This window comes from Epinephelus fuscoguttatus, linkage group LG13 (genome assembly GCF_011397635.1).
Source record: "Epinephelus fuscoguttatus linkage group LG13, E.fuscoguttatus.final_Chr_v1".
NCBI classification, from domain to species: Eukaryota; Metazoa; Chordata; class Actinopteri; order Perciformes; family Serranidae; genus Epinephelus; species Epinephelus fuscoguttatus.
The window spans coordinates 5496971-5513842 of NC_064764.1; the positions used below are offsets into that span (position 1 = coordinate 5496971).

The 16872-nt window shown below is 41.7% G+C and overlaps 1 protein-coding gene across 1 annotated transcript in view; it reads right to left on the reverse strand.

Moving 5' to 3' along the window:
• Positions 1–16872, reverse strand: part of clasp1a (cytoplasmic linker associated protein 1a) — a 139819-nt gene that overhangs the window by 121391 nt on the left and 1556 nt on the right. The window contains exon 2 of the mRNA XM_049594919.1: positions 14122–14854. Coding sequence (XP_049450876.1) covers positions 14122–14319 — 198 coding nt within the window. The 5' untranslated portion in view covers positions 14320–14854. The remainder of the gene's footprint in view (positions 1–14121; positions 14855–16872) is intronic.

Consider the following 16872-nt stretch of genomic DNA (forward strand, 5'->3'; position numbering starts at 1 on the left):
ACTGGGAGGTGAGCAGTGATATCGAGGCACTGGTCAGATGGAGGGCAGTTTACCACAGTACATTCACACATACTACCCACATTTTTTGGATACAAAGCTGATGGGGAAGTATCCCTTAAACAAAGTTTACTGACACTAAAATGGCTGAGATACAATGTTGTGCTGACCTATCTTAAATGTTGCAGCTTAACCCAATTACAACAGTGTAACAATGCCAACAGATATCATAGAAAGGCCTAATTCTTCCCATTTAATCCAGACTTAAACCATGTGCTCCCTAACACACTATACACATACAGAGCTCAGAGATATTATCGGAAATTAAAAGGCACAGTGTTTTTTTTAACCAAATATCTTAATATTAACAATTTGACAATATGATTAATGGTGCTCTCATCACATATACACACAACAGAGAACTTTCATAGTCAGTAGTAAATTGTGGATATGATGACCAAACAGCATTATTTATCTGAATCAGCTAGAACAGTCTAGTAAACACCAACAACTGTATTTTTACTTTTCCTTGATGATCTAGTTTCATTTTACAAACAGTATTAATATTATATCAGTATATCACAGCTCTACATGACCACAATCACACGACAGCAAATCCCCCACAACTCACAAAACGTGCAACAGTGGCTGCTTCATTCATAACACACTGCATCACACACACAGAAACTTCCTGACTTTACACTTTACCCATATACCCTGACATAACCAACCCCACCCCCCACATTACACACACACACACACACACACACACACACACACACACACACACACACACACACACACACACCATTTGTGCTTTGTAAATCAGTCAAATGTCATAGCAGGGGCAGAACATAAAAGCTCTGCATCATCTTGAAGGCTTTCCATCATCAGTACAGCAGAGCGCTGTGTGCTGCAGCTTTTCACCTGAGCTCTGCACAAATCTCTGCTCTTCAAGGCTTCACAAAGTTAACATGGTTTAGGATTAACATTTAACGTGGATCTGTGCCAAGGCTCCAAAGTCCCCCTTCAAGCCGAGATGACCGGCTCACTGGGGAAATGAACCTTTAGGTTTACCTGGTGCAAAGGCATACTCGGTGCACATGGGCTCACACTGTAAACACACACATGAAGTGTGAAATATGTCACTTTCAAAGATTTCCACTAACTTCGCCAGACCGAGTTTTCCATAAAAACTTAGAGTACATGTTTGTTTGTTTGTGTGTGCGCACACTGAGCTGTCCAAGGTTGATTGATCCAAATTATTAGCACAGGCTTTAGACAAAGGTTACAGAGGCACCTCTATGGGTTTGCCGCTGTCATTCAAACTGACTTCAGACATACGCACACTCTATTTCCTCCTCCACAACGCCCTGAAGCAGCAAATGAAAGAGAAATGCTATTGATCAAGTGAGTCCATGAGGGAGAGACAGACAAACACAGACAGAGACAGACAGGATAACAGGCAGTCTCTGTGATCTCTACAGGTTTACTAACTTCTGGATCATTTTGCTGATTGAAACCCACAGCCTATTCAAATATAGCAAATGGACAGGAGGTCTTCAGGAGACTGCTCTGTGTCTAGTAAGAGAAGCTTTGTTGGACCAAACTTTGTTCTTTCTAATCAAGTCTGACAAGGGTTTTGTTCCATGCCCTGTGCTGCATGCCCTTCTCCCTCTCTCTCCCCTTTCATAGCATATCTCCATAATCCCCCAAAAATTTTTTTAAAAAAGTCTGCTCCACTCATAAAAAAACTCTGCTGTATATCAAATCAATCGCTTCCCAAACTAATAGCCTGCCTATACAACTGTCTGCCTTCATAAAACATTCCTGAATGTTCACATGGAAGTATTGAGCATTTTGGAGAGTAACAGTCATATGCAGAGTGCATACCACATGTCTATGATGCAAATCTACAACTAACTTGTTAAACCACATGAAAAAAACCTGCACATCTGTGGTGCGATGAATGCATGAAGGCCAAGAAAAAACACAGCAGTGGATACGTATCCATCCAGCTAGCAAAGACCAACTGAAATGAGAAATGCAATAGCATTCTATTTGCCCAAAGATGTGTCCAATTTTTCTGGTTGGTTATTTTAAATAGCTTATATTTTGGACACGCTTTTATTTATATATTGCTTTTGGTAGGGACAACAGTAGGTTGCAACAGTATACTGGTTTCAAGGTATACTGTGATATCAAAATTGATGGCTATCGTACCATGTACATTTGCCTATCTATGATATTGAAAGGGAAAAAAAAGCAACTGGTCAGAAAATCACAACTTTATTTTAGCTATTTTCAAAAGAGAGACTTTTTAAACATACTTCCATTAAAATGGCTTCAAGTTTCAAATATAGTAATAAAACCTTCTACCAAAAATAACTGCTCACTTTTAATTTCTTTAAGGGTCATTCTGACTGGTAATAATAATTCTGTAAGACCGTGATACCGTGAAACCACAATATTTTCTGAGACAGTTATCTTACTGTGAAAAGCTTCTAGCAGATGCACTGAGTTCAGGTGAAGAAGAACCTCATTTTAAGCGTTCTTTTATGCAAACACTTGCTAGTGTATCTAATTGAAAGTGCAATAAAAACATTCTGTCCCTAAAATCAATGAATAATCCTAACAAATAATTGTGATCTCAGTACTGATTAAAACAATTGTGGTTATCATTTTGGCCATAATCATGCAGTCCTTGGTCTATGGTTGCTGATAACACCCCTTGGAGATCAAAATGAACTGAGAGGTACAAGACTATCTCGCATTTATGATTTGGTCTACTGATGTCTGACTAGTATACTTAAATCAAAGTCAACCAAGGTAGGCACTTCAAATGTCACCAGAGGGAAATGGCTCTCTTAATAGGCCACATAATTCGCTGTATTGTATCCTGTTGAGACATCATATTCCCCTACAGGGAAACACAAACAGCATTTTATGAGTAGAACTTCAAAGTGATGTCATTGAGCCGCACCCTTGAGCTGCCTGAGTGTTTTAAGTACCATATGACTAATCATCTGTCCAGTCTTTGATGGTCCCAGCTGGTCAGTCTTCCCTACAGCCACAGACTACAGCCTGACAGAGACAAAAGGCTATGACTTTTCCTGTCCATCCTCGTTGTTATGCCACTGTTTTCCCCAAAAGAAACTTGTACCACACCGCACTACACCACCATGATTCAGTTACAGAAGCCTGAGGTAAGAGCATCACACAGAACTCATTGCTACAATTTGACAACTGAGATTTGTTTATGATGAACAAAGACAATGCTTTGGTCTTGTGCTAGGTCCACTTAGTCTGCAGTACAACACTTCTTATATAACATACAATGAATGAAGTCGTTCTTATGATACACACGAAAACCTTTAGTTCTCAGAGAGAAAGGAAGTAAGAAGAAACAGCATTACCAAAAGCCAAAGAGTAAACAGTAGAGAGCAGTAGAGAAACAGCCTCCCCATACCAGAGAACAAACCGAGGGACCAAACACTAAATGGCTCCCCAAAGACAGCACCAGTCCTGTCCCCTGAATCTGAGAAACACAAACTGGAACACATTTCACAAACACTTATAGCTGAGCTGACTGAAACCCCAGCAGAAGCTCGGCATAGTGCATGAGATGCAGGCGCGGTCATGTTTGGTTCCTAGCCATCTGTGGATCTGAAACTAAGGGAGAAACTGAACAGTACAGTACAGGCCTGGTACTTATTAGTTACCAAGTAGAATGAATAGAAATGTCTAGTTGGTCAACAGGACCAGAGGTAGAAATACACATCTAGAGCTAGAGAATTTTTAGCTAGTATTTTAGTGCTTCAATGATGCAGACCTCTTTTAGGCTGTGCAGGGGCATAAATATAGACAATGCAGGTAGAGAGAGTTGTTAGCAGGCCCACTCTCTCTAGAGGAGAGAACGGGCCCTTGCAAGTGATTCAACTTCCACCTCAGACAAATGCTTGTGTTCAAAGAAAAACTCACATTAAACTACAAATGCTGTCATCTCCTATATATATGCCCTCGAGAAGGCAAATCTATATCCATCAATGTTTCTTTTTTTCTTTTGTGCCATAGTCAGTAGCAATCTAAATCAAACTTGTTCATTTTACAGAAACTATAAAACTATTTAAAAAAAACTCAATTTAATGAATAATTTCTCATTATATTTGGTATTTTTGTTATACACAGATTTGCAGTGATGGTTGCTAGGTAATATTTATGTTGATGCTCTCTAACATCAAGTCTGTATTTGATCATGAGACAATACTATAAAATATACAGTAGCTCTTTTAATGCAAAATCTGGCACTACAGCCTGTCATAATACTGTAGCATAAACTGGGGCCCATCCTAAACTACTGAGGATGTGAAACACAATTTGTGTCCGTATTATGTTAGTGTTCTGTAAGCCACTCCACAAAGACATGGCTGAATGACATTACAGTCAGGTGGCACCAGGTTGTCTGAGCGATCACTTCAAGGCTCGTCAACCCGGAAACCGGTCCCGCCAGCCTTCATTGATTTAGTCAGTAAACCATTTCAGCTCCCAGGCTCAGAGAGAGATAAAAATGATAGAAAAGAGAAGTGACATGATGGATGGTTACCAACAAGACCCTAACTGGTCTCCTGTAGGCGAGAAAGATGTAGAAAAGAGTGATGAGAAGGGGAGTGAAAAACAAATTCCACCTTGTGTATTGTGGTTTTAAGCAAACTTTTTTTGTCTGGGTGGGAACGCTTGCAGAGTCGTAAGGGGTCCCTACGACTCTGCAAGCGTTCCCACCCACACAGGGTTTATAGCCTGCAACTTCATACCAGTCATTTAGAACTGAAGAAGCTTCTTGGATGAGAGGCAAAACGCCTTCAAGAAACGCAAGCAAGTCCAGTTGCCTACGATATAGCACTTACGATTACCATGACCTGGATGACTGATAATCTTCACCGACGAGTTTTTTTGTAATATTTCAAGATGTTTTGAATTTTTGGTGTTGCCACTCAGGCTTGTTTTATGCATAAATTGGAAATGCACATAAAAAGAAATGGATGGAAACGCACCTTGAATTGAGAAAAAGACTCAGCAGCGTGCTGAGTGTGATCACACACGAGCTCACGGGGTACTGCGGAGTGTGAATTCTGAGGTGGGCGTGGTCTCTGCATGGGACAGTACAGGATGAACTACAACTTACGGAGCAGACTGGGAACAGTTCACACGTTAAGCAGAGTTGCGCATACAGTATGCACAAATAGCCCAGAGACACACCTACCAGACTTAATTCAACCTCATCAACAGACTGCAGATTACCATCACAGTGAATTCTGTGTGCTTTTGACAAACACACCACCCCTCACCCACTCACGCTTCCGTAACAGGACCACACCTCTGCATTAGCCAATCATTAGGTGTATGCAGACAAATTTCGAGCTGAATTAGCAGCTGAAACCACAGCTGGGATGTGGCTGCTGACTGGACACACCCTGAGATGGATGGGACAGATGGAAATCACTCTGGAAAATGACAACTGCAACAAGAGGTGTCCATCTACCGCACACATGACACTCTTCATTTGAGATTGCATATGCATGAATCATTGAATTGCTCTATTTAGAAATAGTCAGAATAGCCTGGCAACAGCAATCACTGATGTCCATGCTTTCTGATCCTTTAATAGTGGCATTTCAAAGACACTGCTGATAACAACACACAGATTCAACTGTGCTCAGTTTAATTTGTATGTATTGGGACCTTTAGGGAGGAGATGGTGAAGTGGTAGCACATTATAGGCTGGACGACTTACAAAGGCACTTGTTTTGTAGGACTTCCGTACTGTCATTTCTGTGACATATTAACCTGGATATTCAACAAATTCTTCCTTAGATTCAGAATTACCTGTAAGATTTGATTTTCTGGATGTGAACAAATCTACTGTGGTATGTATTAACATTTTCAATTATGTTACCAACGTTAGACAAGAAGGCTTCTTTATTTTCAAGTCCCTGAGACACATGAATAATGTGCTCCACGGCAGGTTACAGTGGAATACCAAGTCTGCCACATAAGGACTTAAATTGCCTGTTCTTATTATCCTGTATATTAGATTACAACATTACAACTTAGCTGGAACAGGTCCTGTGTCAGTAAGCGCACCTGAGATAAATCAAACAAAAGTTCTTTTAAGTTTACTGTAAGTTAACACATGTAAACACACTGTCGTGCTTAAGTAACCACAGCCTGAAACTTCCTAAAACATCAATATAACAAACTGAAAATGCAAAATGTCCACACTACTACACACTAGGGCTGCCACTAACGATTATTTTCATTGTCGACTAATCTGTCAATTATTTCTTCGATTAGTCGACTAATCATTGTATCGAAAAATGTGTTAAAATGTTGAAAAATGTCGGTCTGTCTCGCCCAAACCCCAAATTACGTCATCTTATACAGTACAGGCCAAAAGTTTGGACACACCTTCTCATTCAATGCGTTTTCTTTATTTTCATGACTATTTACATTGTAGATTCTCACCGAAGGCATCAAAACTATGAATGAACACATGTGGAGTTATGTACTTAACAAAAAAAGGTGAAATAACTGAAAACATGGTTTATATTCTAGTTTCTTCAAAATAGCCACCCTTTGCTCTGATTACTGCTTTGCACACTCTTGGCATTCTCTCCATGAGCTTCAAGAGGTAGTCACCTGAAATGGTTTTCCAACAGTCTTAAAGGAGTTCCCAGAGGTGTTTAGCACTTGTTGGCCCCTTTGCCTTCACTCTGCGGTCCAGCTCACCCCAAACCATCTCGATTGGGTTCAGGTCCGGTGACTGTGGAGGCCAGGTCATCTGCCGCAGCACTCCATCACTCTCCTTCTTGGTCAAATAGCCCTTACACAGCCTGGAGGTGTGTTTGGGGTCATTGTCCTGTTGAAAAATAAATGATCGTCCAACTAAACGCAAACCGGATGGGATGGCATGTCGCTGCAGGATGCTGTGGTAGCCATGCTGGTTCAGTGTGCCTTCAATTTTGAATAAATCCCCAACAGTGTCACCAGCAAAACACCCCCACACCATCACACCTCCTCCTCCATGCTTCACAGTGGGAACCAGGCATGTGGAATCCATCCGTTCACCTTTTCTGCGTCTCACAAAGACACGGCGGTTGGAACCAAAGATCTCAAATTTGGACTCATCAGACCAAAGCACAGATTTCCACTGGTCTAATGTCCATTCCTTGTGTTTCTTGGCCCAAACAAATCTCTTCTGCTTGTTGCCTCTCCTTAGCAGTGGTTTCCTAGCAGCTATTTGACCATGAAGGCCTGATTCGCGCAGTCTCCTCTTAACAGTTGTTCTAGAGATGGGTCTGCTGCTAGAACTCTGTGTGGCATTCATCTGGTCTCTGATCTGAGCTGCTGTTAACTTGCGATTTCTGAGGCTGGTGACTCGGATGAACTTATCCTCAGAAGCAGAGGTGACTCTTGGTCTTCCTTTCCTGGGTCGGTCCTCATGTGTGCCAGTTTCGTTGTAGCGCTTGATGGTTTTTGCGACTCCACTTGGGGACACATTTAAAGTTTTTGCAATTTTACGGACTGACTGACCTTCATTTCTTAAAGTAATGATGGCCACTGGTTTTTCTTTAATTAGCTGATTGGTTCTTGCCATAATATGAATTTTAACAGTTGTCCAATAGGGCTGTCGGCTGTGTATTAACCTGACTTCTGCACAACACAACTGATGGTCCCAAACCCATTGATAAAGCAAGAAATTCCACTAATTAACCCTGATAAGGCACACCTGTGAAGTGGAAACCATTTCAGGTGACTACCTCTTGAAGCTCATGGAGAGAATGCCAAGAGTGTGCAAAGCAGTAATCAGAGCAAAGGGTGGCTATTTTGAAGAAACTAGAATATAAAACATGTTTTCAGTTATTTCACCTTTTTTTGTTAAGTACATAACTCCACATGTGTTCATTCATAGTTTTGATGCCTTCAGTGAGAATCTACAATGTAAATAGTCATGAAAATAAAGAAAACGCATTGAATGAGAAGGTGTGTCCAAACTTTTGGCCTGTACTATATCTTGTTTCATACTCACGCCAAAGGGTTATAGTTCACTGTCACGGGAGAGTGTGTAAAGCTGCCAAGAGGAAAAATACTACATATGCCCCATTTTTAGTCTCAAGCATGATTGTGTAGTAGGGTTGCCACCGATTAGTCGACTACTAAAATAGTCACTGATTATTTTAATAGTCGATTAGTCATCGATTTGTCGACTAATCGTGGCAGCCCTACTACACAATCATGCTTGAGACTGTAAAAATGGGGCATATGTAGTATTTTTCCTCTTTCGGTAACTTGTTGCAGCCTTTCATTATGTTTAAATAACAGCTGACACAGTACCAATGTTGCTGTAGAAACAGCTCAATTTTGTTCAAGGAAAAATAAAATACTTTTTGCTCTATCTCATTATGGACCCAAACTAAATTGTATTGTTAGCCTCACAATGTTGTGAAACCCTTTCCAGTCACAAGGAAGATTACACTGAGTGATTCTGCTCCTCTGTGAAGAGAGTTTTTACCCACACTTGTCTTGTCAGCTAACCAGCACAGCAGTACAGCACAGCACAGTCGAATGTTTGTTATCTAAACACAAAAGCTATGTGCAGCAAAAAAATGAATGGTACACTGAAGTTTAGGTTAGGAGAGTGTAAAGCTCTTCTTTAAACAGTTGCTTGGTATTAGAGGCATCCGCCTAAAGCACCATTTATGGCGAATGAATCCATCACCCTCTCTCTCTCTCTTCCTCTCAAACTAAATAGTTTCCACATTAGTTGCCAAGTGATCAGTTGGGCCTGTGCTGAGGATACTAACAACACAGAAAGTGCCCCTAAAAAAAGTAGAAACGTGTTTGTCTAGCAGCCCTGTCACACCTGAAGAAAAAGAAACACCATCGCCTGCTTTTAACAAGTTAAAATACTGACTCACTAAAGCCTTCACAGGCATTATAGCATCCAGAAAACACATACAAAAAACACACTACCCATGCATCATTTAAACTCCAAAATACCACATTAAGACAATAAGACCTTGTGGAACACCATAGGAAAATCCATGCTGTAATTTGGTATCAAAACTTTTGATATCTAGACATTTCTTTAAGAACTGCATTTTCAGGCAAATGCATTTCTGTTCTGGAAACTGTTTACCCTCAATATAGGGCTACTATGGGAGCTACCATCATCACTGGAGAATAAAATTGGTCTCAGCTTTCCAGTCAATCCAATTCATGTGATTCTAAGACTGTGAAGGGACCCCAGTATGCAGAAATATTAAAAAACAATCTGAAAATAGCATGAGAAAAATGGCATGGATTTTGCCCAAAACTGCATGGTTTTAGCATTTAGTGGGCATGTCTGTCAAGGGAAGACTCATGGGCCCCTTTTACACTGCCAGATTTTCGGCAAATGTTGGGCCATTTTGCAGGCAAGCTGCAAGCGTTTAGACACACAGAGCCGGATTGGCGAGTTGATCCGAGGTGCCCAATTTTCCACTGCGTAGGGGTAAACATATTGGCGGAACCTTTCTGGTTTTGGTCTAGTAGCAAGAGGAAAACGCAAACCTGAAAGACACTGTAAAGATGAGCAACTGGGGAGACAAGGAATTGCGCACCCTCCTTGGCCTCGCAAATGAAGAGGCCATTGACCGTCAAATAACAGGAACAGTGAAGGACACGCCAACTTATGAGAAAATCGCTGAAGGACTGAGCAGTCGCAGCTTCCCTCGGAGTACGTCACTGTTTATGTCACATGCTGAGCTACACGTTTTGTTACTTGCTCATGCCACCCATTGCCCTGAAAAAGGCACATTTGGTATGAACAAAAGTAGGTAGGCGGCATTTTGCTGTACTCCCCGATTTTGTTTTTATACTGCCAATGCTGAAAAGGACTGATTGGGCTTTCCTGCAAAATTTGCGCAATTCCTATTCAAAAAGGGCTATGGATACCCATAGACCCCATTTCCATACAGATACCTTGAGGTGAGAGGTCAGGAGACCCCTGTGAAAATGGCCATGCCAAAATATAGCTTTGGAGCATTATTAAGTCCTCTCTCTGGCTTTAAAACTAAGCCGGCTTCAGCTCTGAAAGACAGTAATGTCTCACACAGAGCCGGATTGGCAAGTTGATCCGAGGTGCTCAATTTTCCGCTGCGTAGGGGTAAACATATTGGCGGAACCTTTTTGGTTTAAACAGCGTGAGGCACCCTTCCACCACGGGAGGGGCTGTTGATGATGCCGCATGTGCGACCCACTGGCGGTGGACTAACCGGAAACAGCTGATATCAGGAATGAGCAGCTAGTAGCAAGATGGAAACGCAAACCTGAAAGACACTGTAAAGATGAGCAGCTGGGGAGACAAGGAATTGCGCACCCTCCTTGGCCTCGCAAATGAAGAGGCCATTAACCGTCAAATAACAGGAACAGTGAAGGACGGGCCAACTTATGAGAGAATCGCCGAAGGACTGACCAGCCGCGGCTTCCCTCGGAGTACGTCACTGTTTATGTCACATGCTGAGCTACACGTTTTGTTACTTGCTCACGCCCCCCATTGCCCCGAAAAAGGCACATTTGGTATGAACAAAAGTAGGCAGGCGGCATTTTGCTTCACTCCCCGATTTTGTTTTTATACTGCCAATGCTGAAAGAAGGTTGATTGGGCTTTCCTGCAAAATTTGCGCAATTCCTATTCAAAAAGGGCTATGGATACCCATAGACTCCATTTCCATACAGATACCTTGAGGTGAGAGGTCAGGAGACCCCTGTGAAAATGGCCATGCCAAAATATAGCTTTGGAACAATATCAAGTCTTCTGTCTGGCTTTAAAACTAAGCCGGCTTCAGCTCTAAAAGACAGTAATGTCAGCCAAGGATGGCGGGGTCCCGCAGAGTGGAAGAGGTTAAGCAGGGCTTACAATAGGAAAAATGATTGATGCATTTTTTTAAGAGAATTTTTAATTCTAAAGAGTAGATCAAGGCCAAATTTTAGTTTGGCACAATGTAGGGAGCTTTATCTGCTACTGCAATTATTGACTCCTCCTTGCGACGCCCAATATCTGCCAGCTGGAGTCTTGCACTATCTTGAATTATAACCAGGCCAGATCCAATTAAGCCTCTCTTGTTCCTTCTCCTAAACTCTCATGTCAAACTCTCCATAGTCTCTCATCACCATATTTCTCAGGCATGTGCCAGACTTCTGGGAGCTAAAACACAGCAATGCCACACACATGGTCACTTGAAGCACACAAAAACTACCATGCACAACATGGCATCACAGCATTAAGACTGCAGAGACAGAGAGAAAAGCCTTCCCTGTCCTAAATGAGCTACACAGTATGTAGGGCATTGGGGGCAGGCTTGGCTTTGTTCAGGCAGATATCGCTGACATTTTTAGGCCCTAGTGGAGCAAAAGCAGCATATCCCGACATGAAATCAGAGCTTTAGTAAACAATGTGCTCTAACAGTTATGGCAGAGAAAGCAACCTGTGGTTGGGCACTGAAAGAACTGCTGATGGAATCACAATTCAGGGTTAGATAAAAATTCTGCCCTAGATTAAACTTCAAAATAAAGCACTATCAATCACAGAAGAGGAATGTGAGCCAGATCTATAGTGAAGGGAAACAATGATGTTATGTGCCTCTGCCTGCCTGAGAACATTTTGTGTTATTGCACAGTAAACAGTCAGAAAAACTGGAAATTCCTCCTTCCACAAACCAGAAGGCCATTATATGGCAGCACAATGACGTGGAAGTACAGTCTAAACACAGAAAAGAAACACAGAACTCTGCAACAGTTTTACACTGTAGCTTAGATGTTTACAAGTTACTCTATTCGATTCAAAGGCCAGTAGTATCAAGCCGTCAATGTTTAGGCATCTGAAAACAGACCATAAGTCAGTGACTGACAGCTTTTTGAATCAGTGATTTCAACCATTAAGTTGCTCTGAACCTTTTATCTCAAACATAAGCATGTCACAGTGGAATGAGCCGCCAGACATTTCCTAATAAACTAAAGGCAAAACAACGCTTCTAACATGCTGTTAAACACAATACTGCCTTTTACATCAAGTCAGTCCACAACTGACAGACAGTTTCAGTGGGCGTAAAATGAGTCATTGATTAAAGACAAAAAGCGTAAACAGAGATTCCTGAGTGCAGTAATGTACTGTCTAAAACAGAATGCAAATGGGGAATCATAAAGCTATCTGGTCATAGTAAAGGCTTAAAGGAGCTATATGTAAGAAATCTAAAGCAAATAGTCGTAAAATCCTCCTAATATGTCACAAAGACTAAGGAATAATGTTCATATAACATACTGATCTCACCGACAACAACAGTGCGGCCAGAATATTTGCATCTAAAAAAATTTTTTACGGTCCACAAATCATGTTTATGTTTTGAATTTGTGTTTTGGCCTGTTGTGCCACCCACCGCCATCTACCAGTCACACAGTCAGTAGCGTCTGAGCATCAGTTACAGTTACGACTGAGCTACAGCAGCACGGCAAGCAGCATTAGCAGTGTCCCAGCAGTGTTAGCAGCAGAGAAGCCGGACTTGCTCGAACGGTCCGCTGGAAAACCTAAGATCAAGGACGCAGTGACGCAGCCCTGCCACGGCAGCTGCCCGTGGGCAAACAAATCAGTCTCCAGCATGCCGCTGTCTAGCAACCTCGAATCTGTAGGGGAGGGGGGCCAACACGACTTGCGGCAGTATTTTGAATTTGAGCGCAGTAACCGTTTTGGCCACATTCTTACATACAGCGCCTTTAAAGGGATATTTCAGATCTTTTGAAGTGGGGTGTATGAGGTACTTACCCATAGTCAGTGTATTTCTTACAGTGGATGTCTGTTGGCATGCCCCCAGCAGTACTGACACAGAAGCTGAGCGATGTACTGCTGGGGACAGAGGCAGCAGCAAAATGTATTTTCCTACCAAAACAAAGTCCCACCTAAAAAACATCTGTAACACTTTAAGTGTATGCTTTATTGAGAGTATTTTCACCGTTTTACCTTTCTGTCAGACAGCCCACTCCTACAGGGAAGCTGTCAACGGCTTTAGTTACCCATCTATGCTCTCATCACAGCCACCGGACTCCAATGACAAAAACAGTAATTTTGGCTTGCTGAACACAGGAGCTGCTGGTCTACAGCTGCCTCCATCAGTTTGATAGTTTGAGTTCATGTGTGATTTTGCTGAACTAACTGTTCTCAACACCAAAATCACAAAATAACACAAACAAAATAAGTGAGCGAGGCAGGAGTGGACCAGCAGCACCTGTGTTCCCCAATGTTAAATCGCCATTTTTGTCAAAGGAGTCTGGCTTTCAACAGAATAATATAACGGCTTTAGTTCCCTGTCAGAAATCACTGTCTGACGGTAAGGAAAAGCAGTAAAAAATATTCTAAAAATAGCATATACTTAAATTAGGGCTGCCACTAACGATTATTTTCATTGTCGACTAATCTGTCGATTATTTCTTCAATTAGTCGACTAATCATTTTATCGAAAAATGTGTTAAAATGTTGAAAAATGTTGAAAAATGTTGGTCTGTCTCGCCCAAACCCCAAAATTACGTCATCTAATGTCTTGTTTCGTACTCACGCCAAAGGGTTTTAGTTCACTGTCACGGGAGAGTGTGTAAAGCTGCCAATATTTCAACGTAAGAAGCTGCAATAAGAGTATTCTGGGGTACTTTTATAGTACTTTTCTATGAAAAATGACTCCAACCAATTAGTCGACTACTAAAATAGTCACCCATTATTTTAATAGTCGATTAGTCATCGATTAGTCGACTAATCGTGGCAGCCCTAACTTAAATTGATGCAGCTTTTTTTTGTGGGACATTTTTAGGCAGCTATAGTGTGTTCTGTTGGTGATCCCACCTACATTAATACATTTCTTAGCTTAGTATCAGACTCCAGCCTGCGTCTCCAAACTGGGGGTATGCCGACTGACATCTAATGTGGGTAATACACTAACTATGGACAAGTACCTCAATAATTCCGAACTATCCCTTTTTACCAGCTACCGGCCACAGTTGTGAGGAAATCCCTATTGTTCACTGCTTCGTCATTGGAGTTTACCTTGAAGTTGCTGGAGTTGACCCAGGAGCTGGCGATGCCATCAACCATTTTGTCCAGTGCTGTCTGATCCTGCTCCAGGTCGTGGGACTTCTCCTTGTCCAAAATGTAATCAATGATCTCCTGCCCCACCTGCAGCCGACGGCCCATGTCCTTCTGCAGGACCAGGGCCAGGCAGTTCTCCATGCTGGGCTCCATCATCCTGGCCTCTGATAACCAACCCCTCTGGCTTCCTCAGTCTGCCTGGCTGAATGACTGACTGACCGGATACTAGTAATCCTCCACTGCTCAAAGCAGTGGGTATGACAGCTAAACAAAAGGAGCCCCAGTTAATGGGTGTTTGGGCTGGGTGACCCGGAAAAAGGGAGAAAAAAGAAAGAGGCAAATGTACACAGTCTGCTTGTATTTTTATCCCCGAGGACAGGCCTTGTCTTTGTGCCAAGTGCTAGCTCGCTAGCAAGCTAGTGGCCGTGCCCTAGGGATGGATGGAGCAGGGCTTGGGGAATGGCAGCAATGCAGCATGTGTGTGTCTGGACAGCAGCTGGGGAAAGTTTACTACTCCCTCCCACTTGGGTTTTTTTCCTTCTTCTTCTCTTATAGGAGTCTGAGCCAAACCGCTACAGCAGGGGTAGAGGAGGTGGTTTTGGCAAACAGCGTGCAAGGCAGCAAATGGAGATGGATGGAGAGGGCTAGCTTAGAGCTCCATGTCTTGTCCCGGGATCTGCCCTGGAGAGCCCTAAAGGAGCAGAAAGGACAGCAGACGGTCAATTCATTGTCAAATCTCTTCATTACTGATCCCTCCTGTCGCATTACAATGCATCACACTAAATGAACTTTAGTATTTTTCTTGCCTTACAGTAAAAACAGAGTGATTTAGCTAATACAAAAGCTCACCCTTCTGTTACACATTATATGACCAAAAATATGTGGACTCAAAGAAAATCCCAATGCCACAGCATACAGTATTAGTTTAGATTAATGTGACCCGTCATTTTTTGCAATTAATTATTTGTCTTAAAATGTCAGAAAATAGAGAAAAAAGTCCATAAAATGTATATTGTGCCCATGGTGATATCTCCAAATTCATTGTTTTGTCCAACCAACATTTCAAACCTCAGAGATTCAGTTTACTATTACATTGAGCACAGAAGAGCAGCTAAGTCTAATATTTTGGAAGCTGACACCAGATTTCATTATTTTAATAAATCATATGCAAATCGATTACCAAAATAGATTATTTTTCTCTGGATCGACTAATTGTTTGAGCCCCCCCAACATCAGTGGCTGACCTCACAATACTCCTGGAGCTGAATGAGAGCAAATCCCCTGCAGCCAGGTTCCAAAATCTTGTGTAAATTCTTATCAGAAGAGCTGAGCCTGTTATAGCAGCAGAATAATGCCCATGGTTGTGGAATGAGACATATTACTAGAACACAAGGGTGTCCAAATAGGCCATTGTGTATATAAATCCCCAGTTCCTCAATAAGCTACTGTTGCTGAGCCACACATGAGCAGCCAGTGATGACTTATAGTCAGTGCTGCTGAAACAACAAATCTACTCTCTAGAATATAATCAAACCAGGTAGGGAAATCATCACTCAAAAACAAAATGACAAGACATTTAAATCAAGGCTCTGAATTAATTCAATCTCTGACAGCTTCAAATGCTCAACCCGACAGCCCACTACTGAGGGCTGAGGGTTCCATTAAATTAAGGCACAAGAACAACAAGGTGGTGTTTATTTGCTCCAGTTCCAAGCTGCTGGATCTTATGCTGACTACGCTTCTTTCATTCAAACAACCCCAGGCTTTTTGTGTGACAAGTCTATCTACTTGAAAGGACTGTTAAACAACTTCTGTCGAAGATGGGCCTTTGTTCTGGGAGGGGAAACTCAAACCTGCAGGTCTTGAAGCAGCTAGATGTTGGCCATATTCACTTGACTATAACCTTTTTGGTACCATAATGTGTGAACTATTTTCTCCTTTTTAGTGCAATGACAAGGTGACCACAAAAAATGTGAGAAGTTTCCCTTTTTACAGGTTGCCTATGGTAACAGTTGCTTAATTCATGTATTTGTTAGTTTATTTGCTGAGGACGACACAGACAAACACTGTTACATAGCCAGAAGTAATGCAGTGTGTATGGGGCTAATTTGGAGTCCCTGTCCCTTGTTAGGATTTTAAATTCTGGTTAAAGAAACTAAGTAACTAAGCAGATAAAACAGATACAGGATATAAACAACAGAACTGTGTGCATGTGTATAGCCACATGTCTATGTGCATTGTACATGACTGTGTATGCACGGACAATAAAGTGTGAAAGAGTGTATAAATGCTGAAGAATATACATGTAAAAATGTAATACATTTTGGTAATACTGTATTAGCTCTTTTGAACATAAGTTGTGAAAATGCAATAGATCCACTTAAATAATCCATTATTTCTATCCTATTGCACAGACTCAACCTTCTAGATTAGGTTTTACAGAGGTTTAACTACGTTTTAAGGATCTATTTGACCATGGGTCTCTCTATCCTTTGCAGAACTTTCATAAAAGTCTGATCTTCCTTAGTGACACTTGTTCCAATTTTTCCAAATAAATCATTTTCTACAGAATACCAATCCTAAATTCCCTAGCTGCCCCACAGGAAACCCCTATTGATTCCTTATTGGCTGTTGACGCAAATTTTAAAAAATCATCTCTAATATACAGCACATCATAAGTTCTACCATTTACCACCCAACAAAGAACCC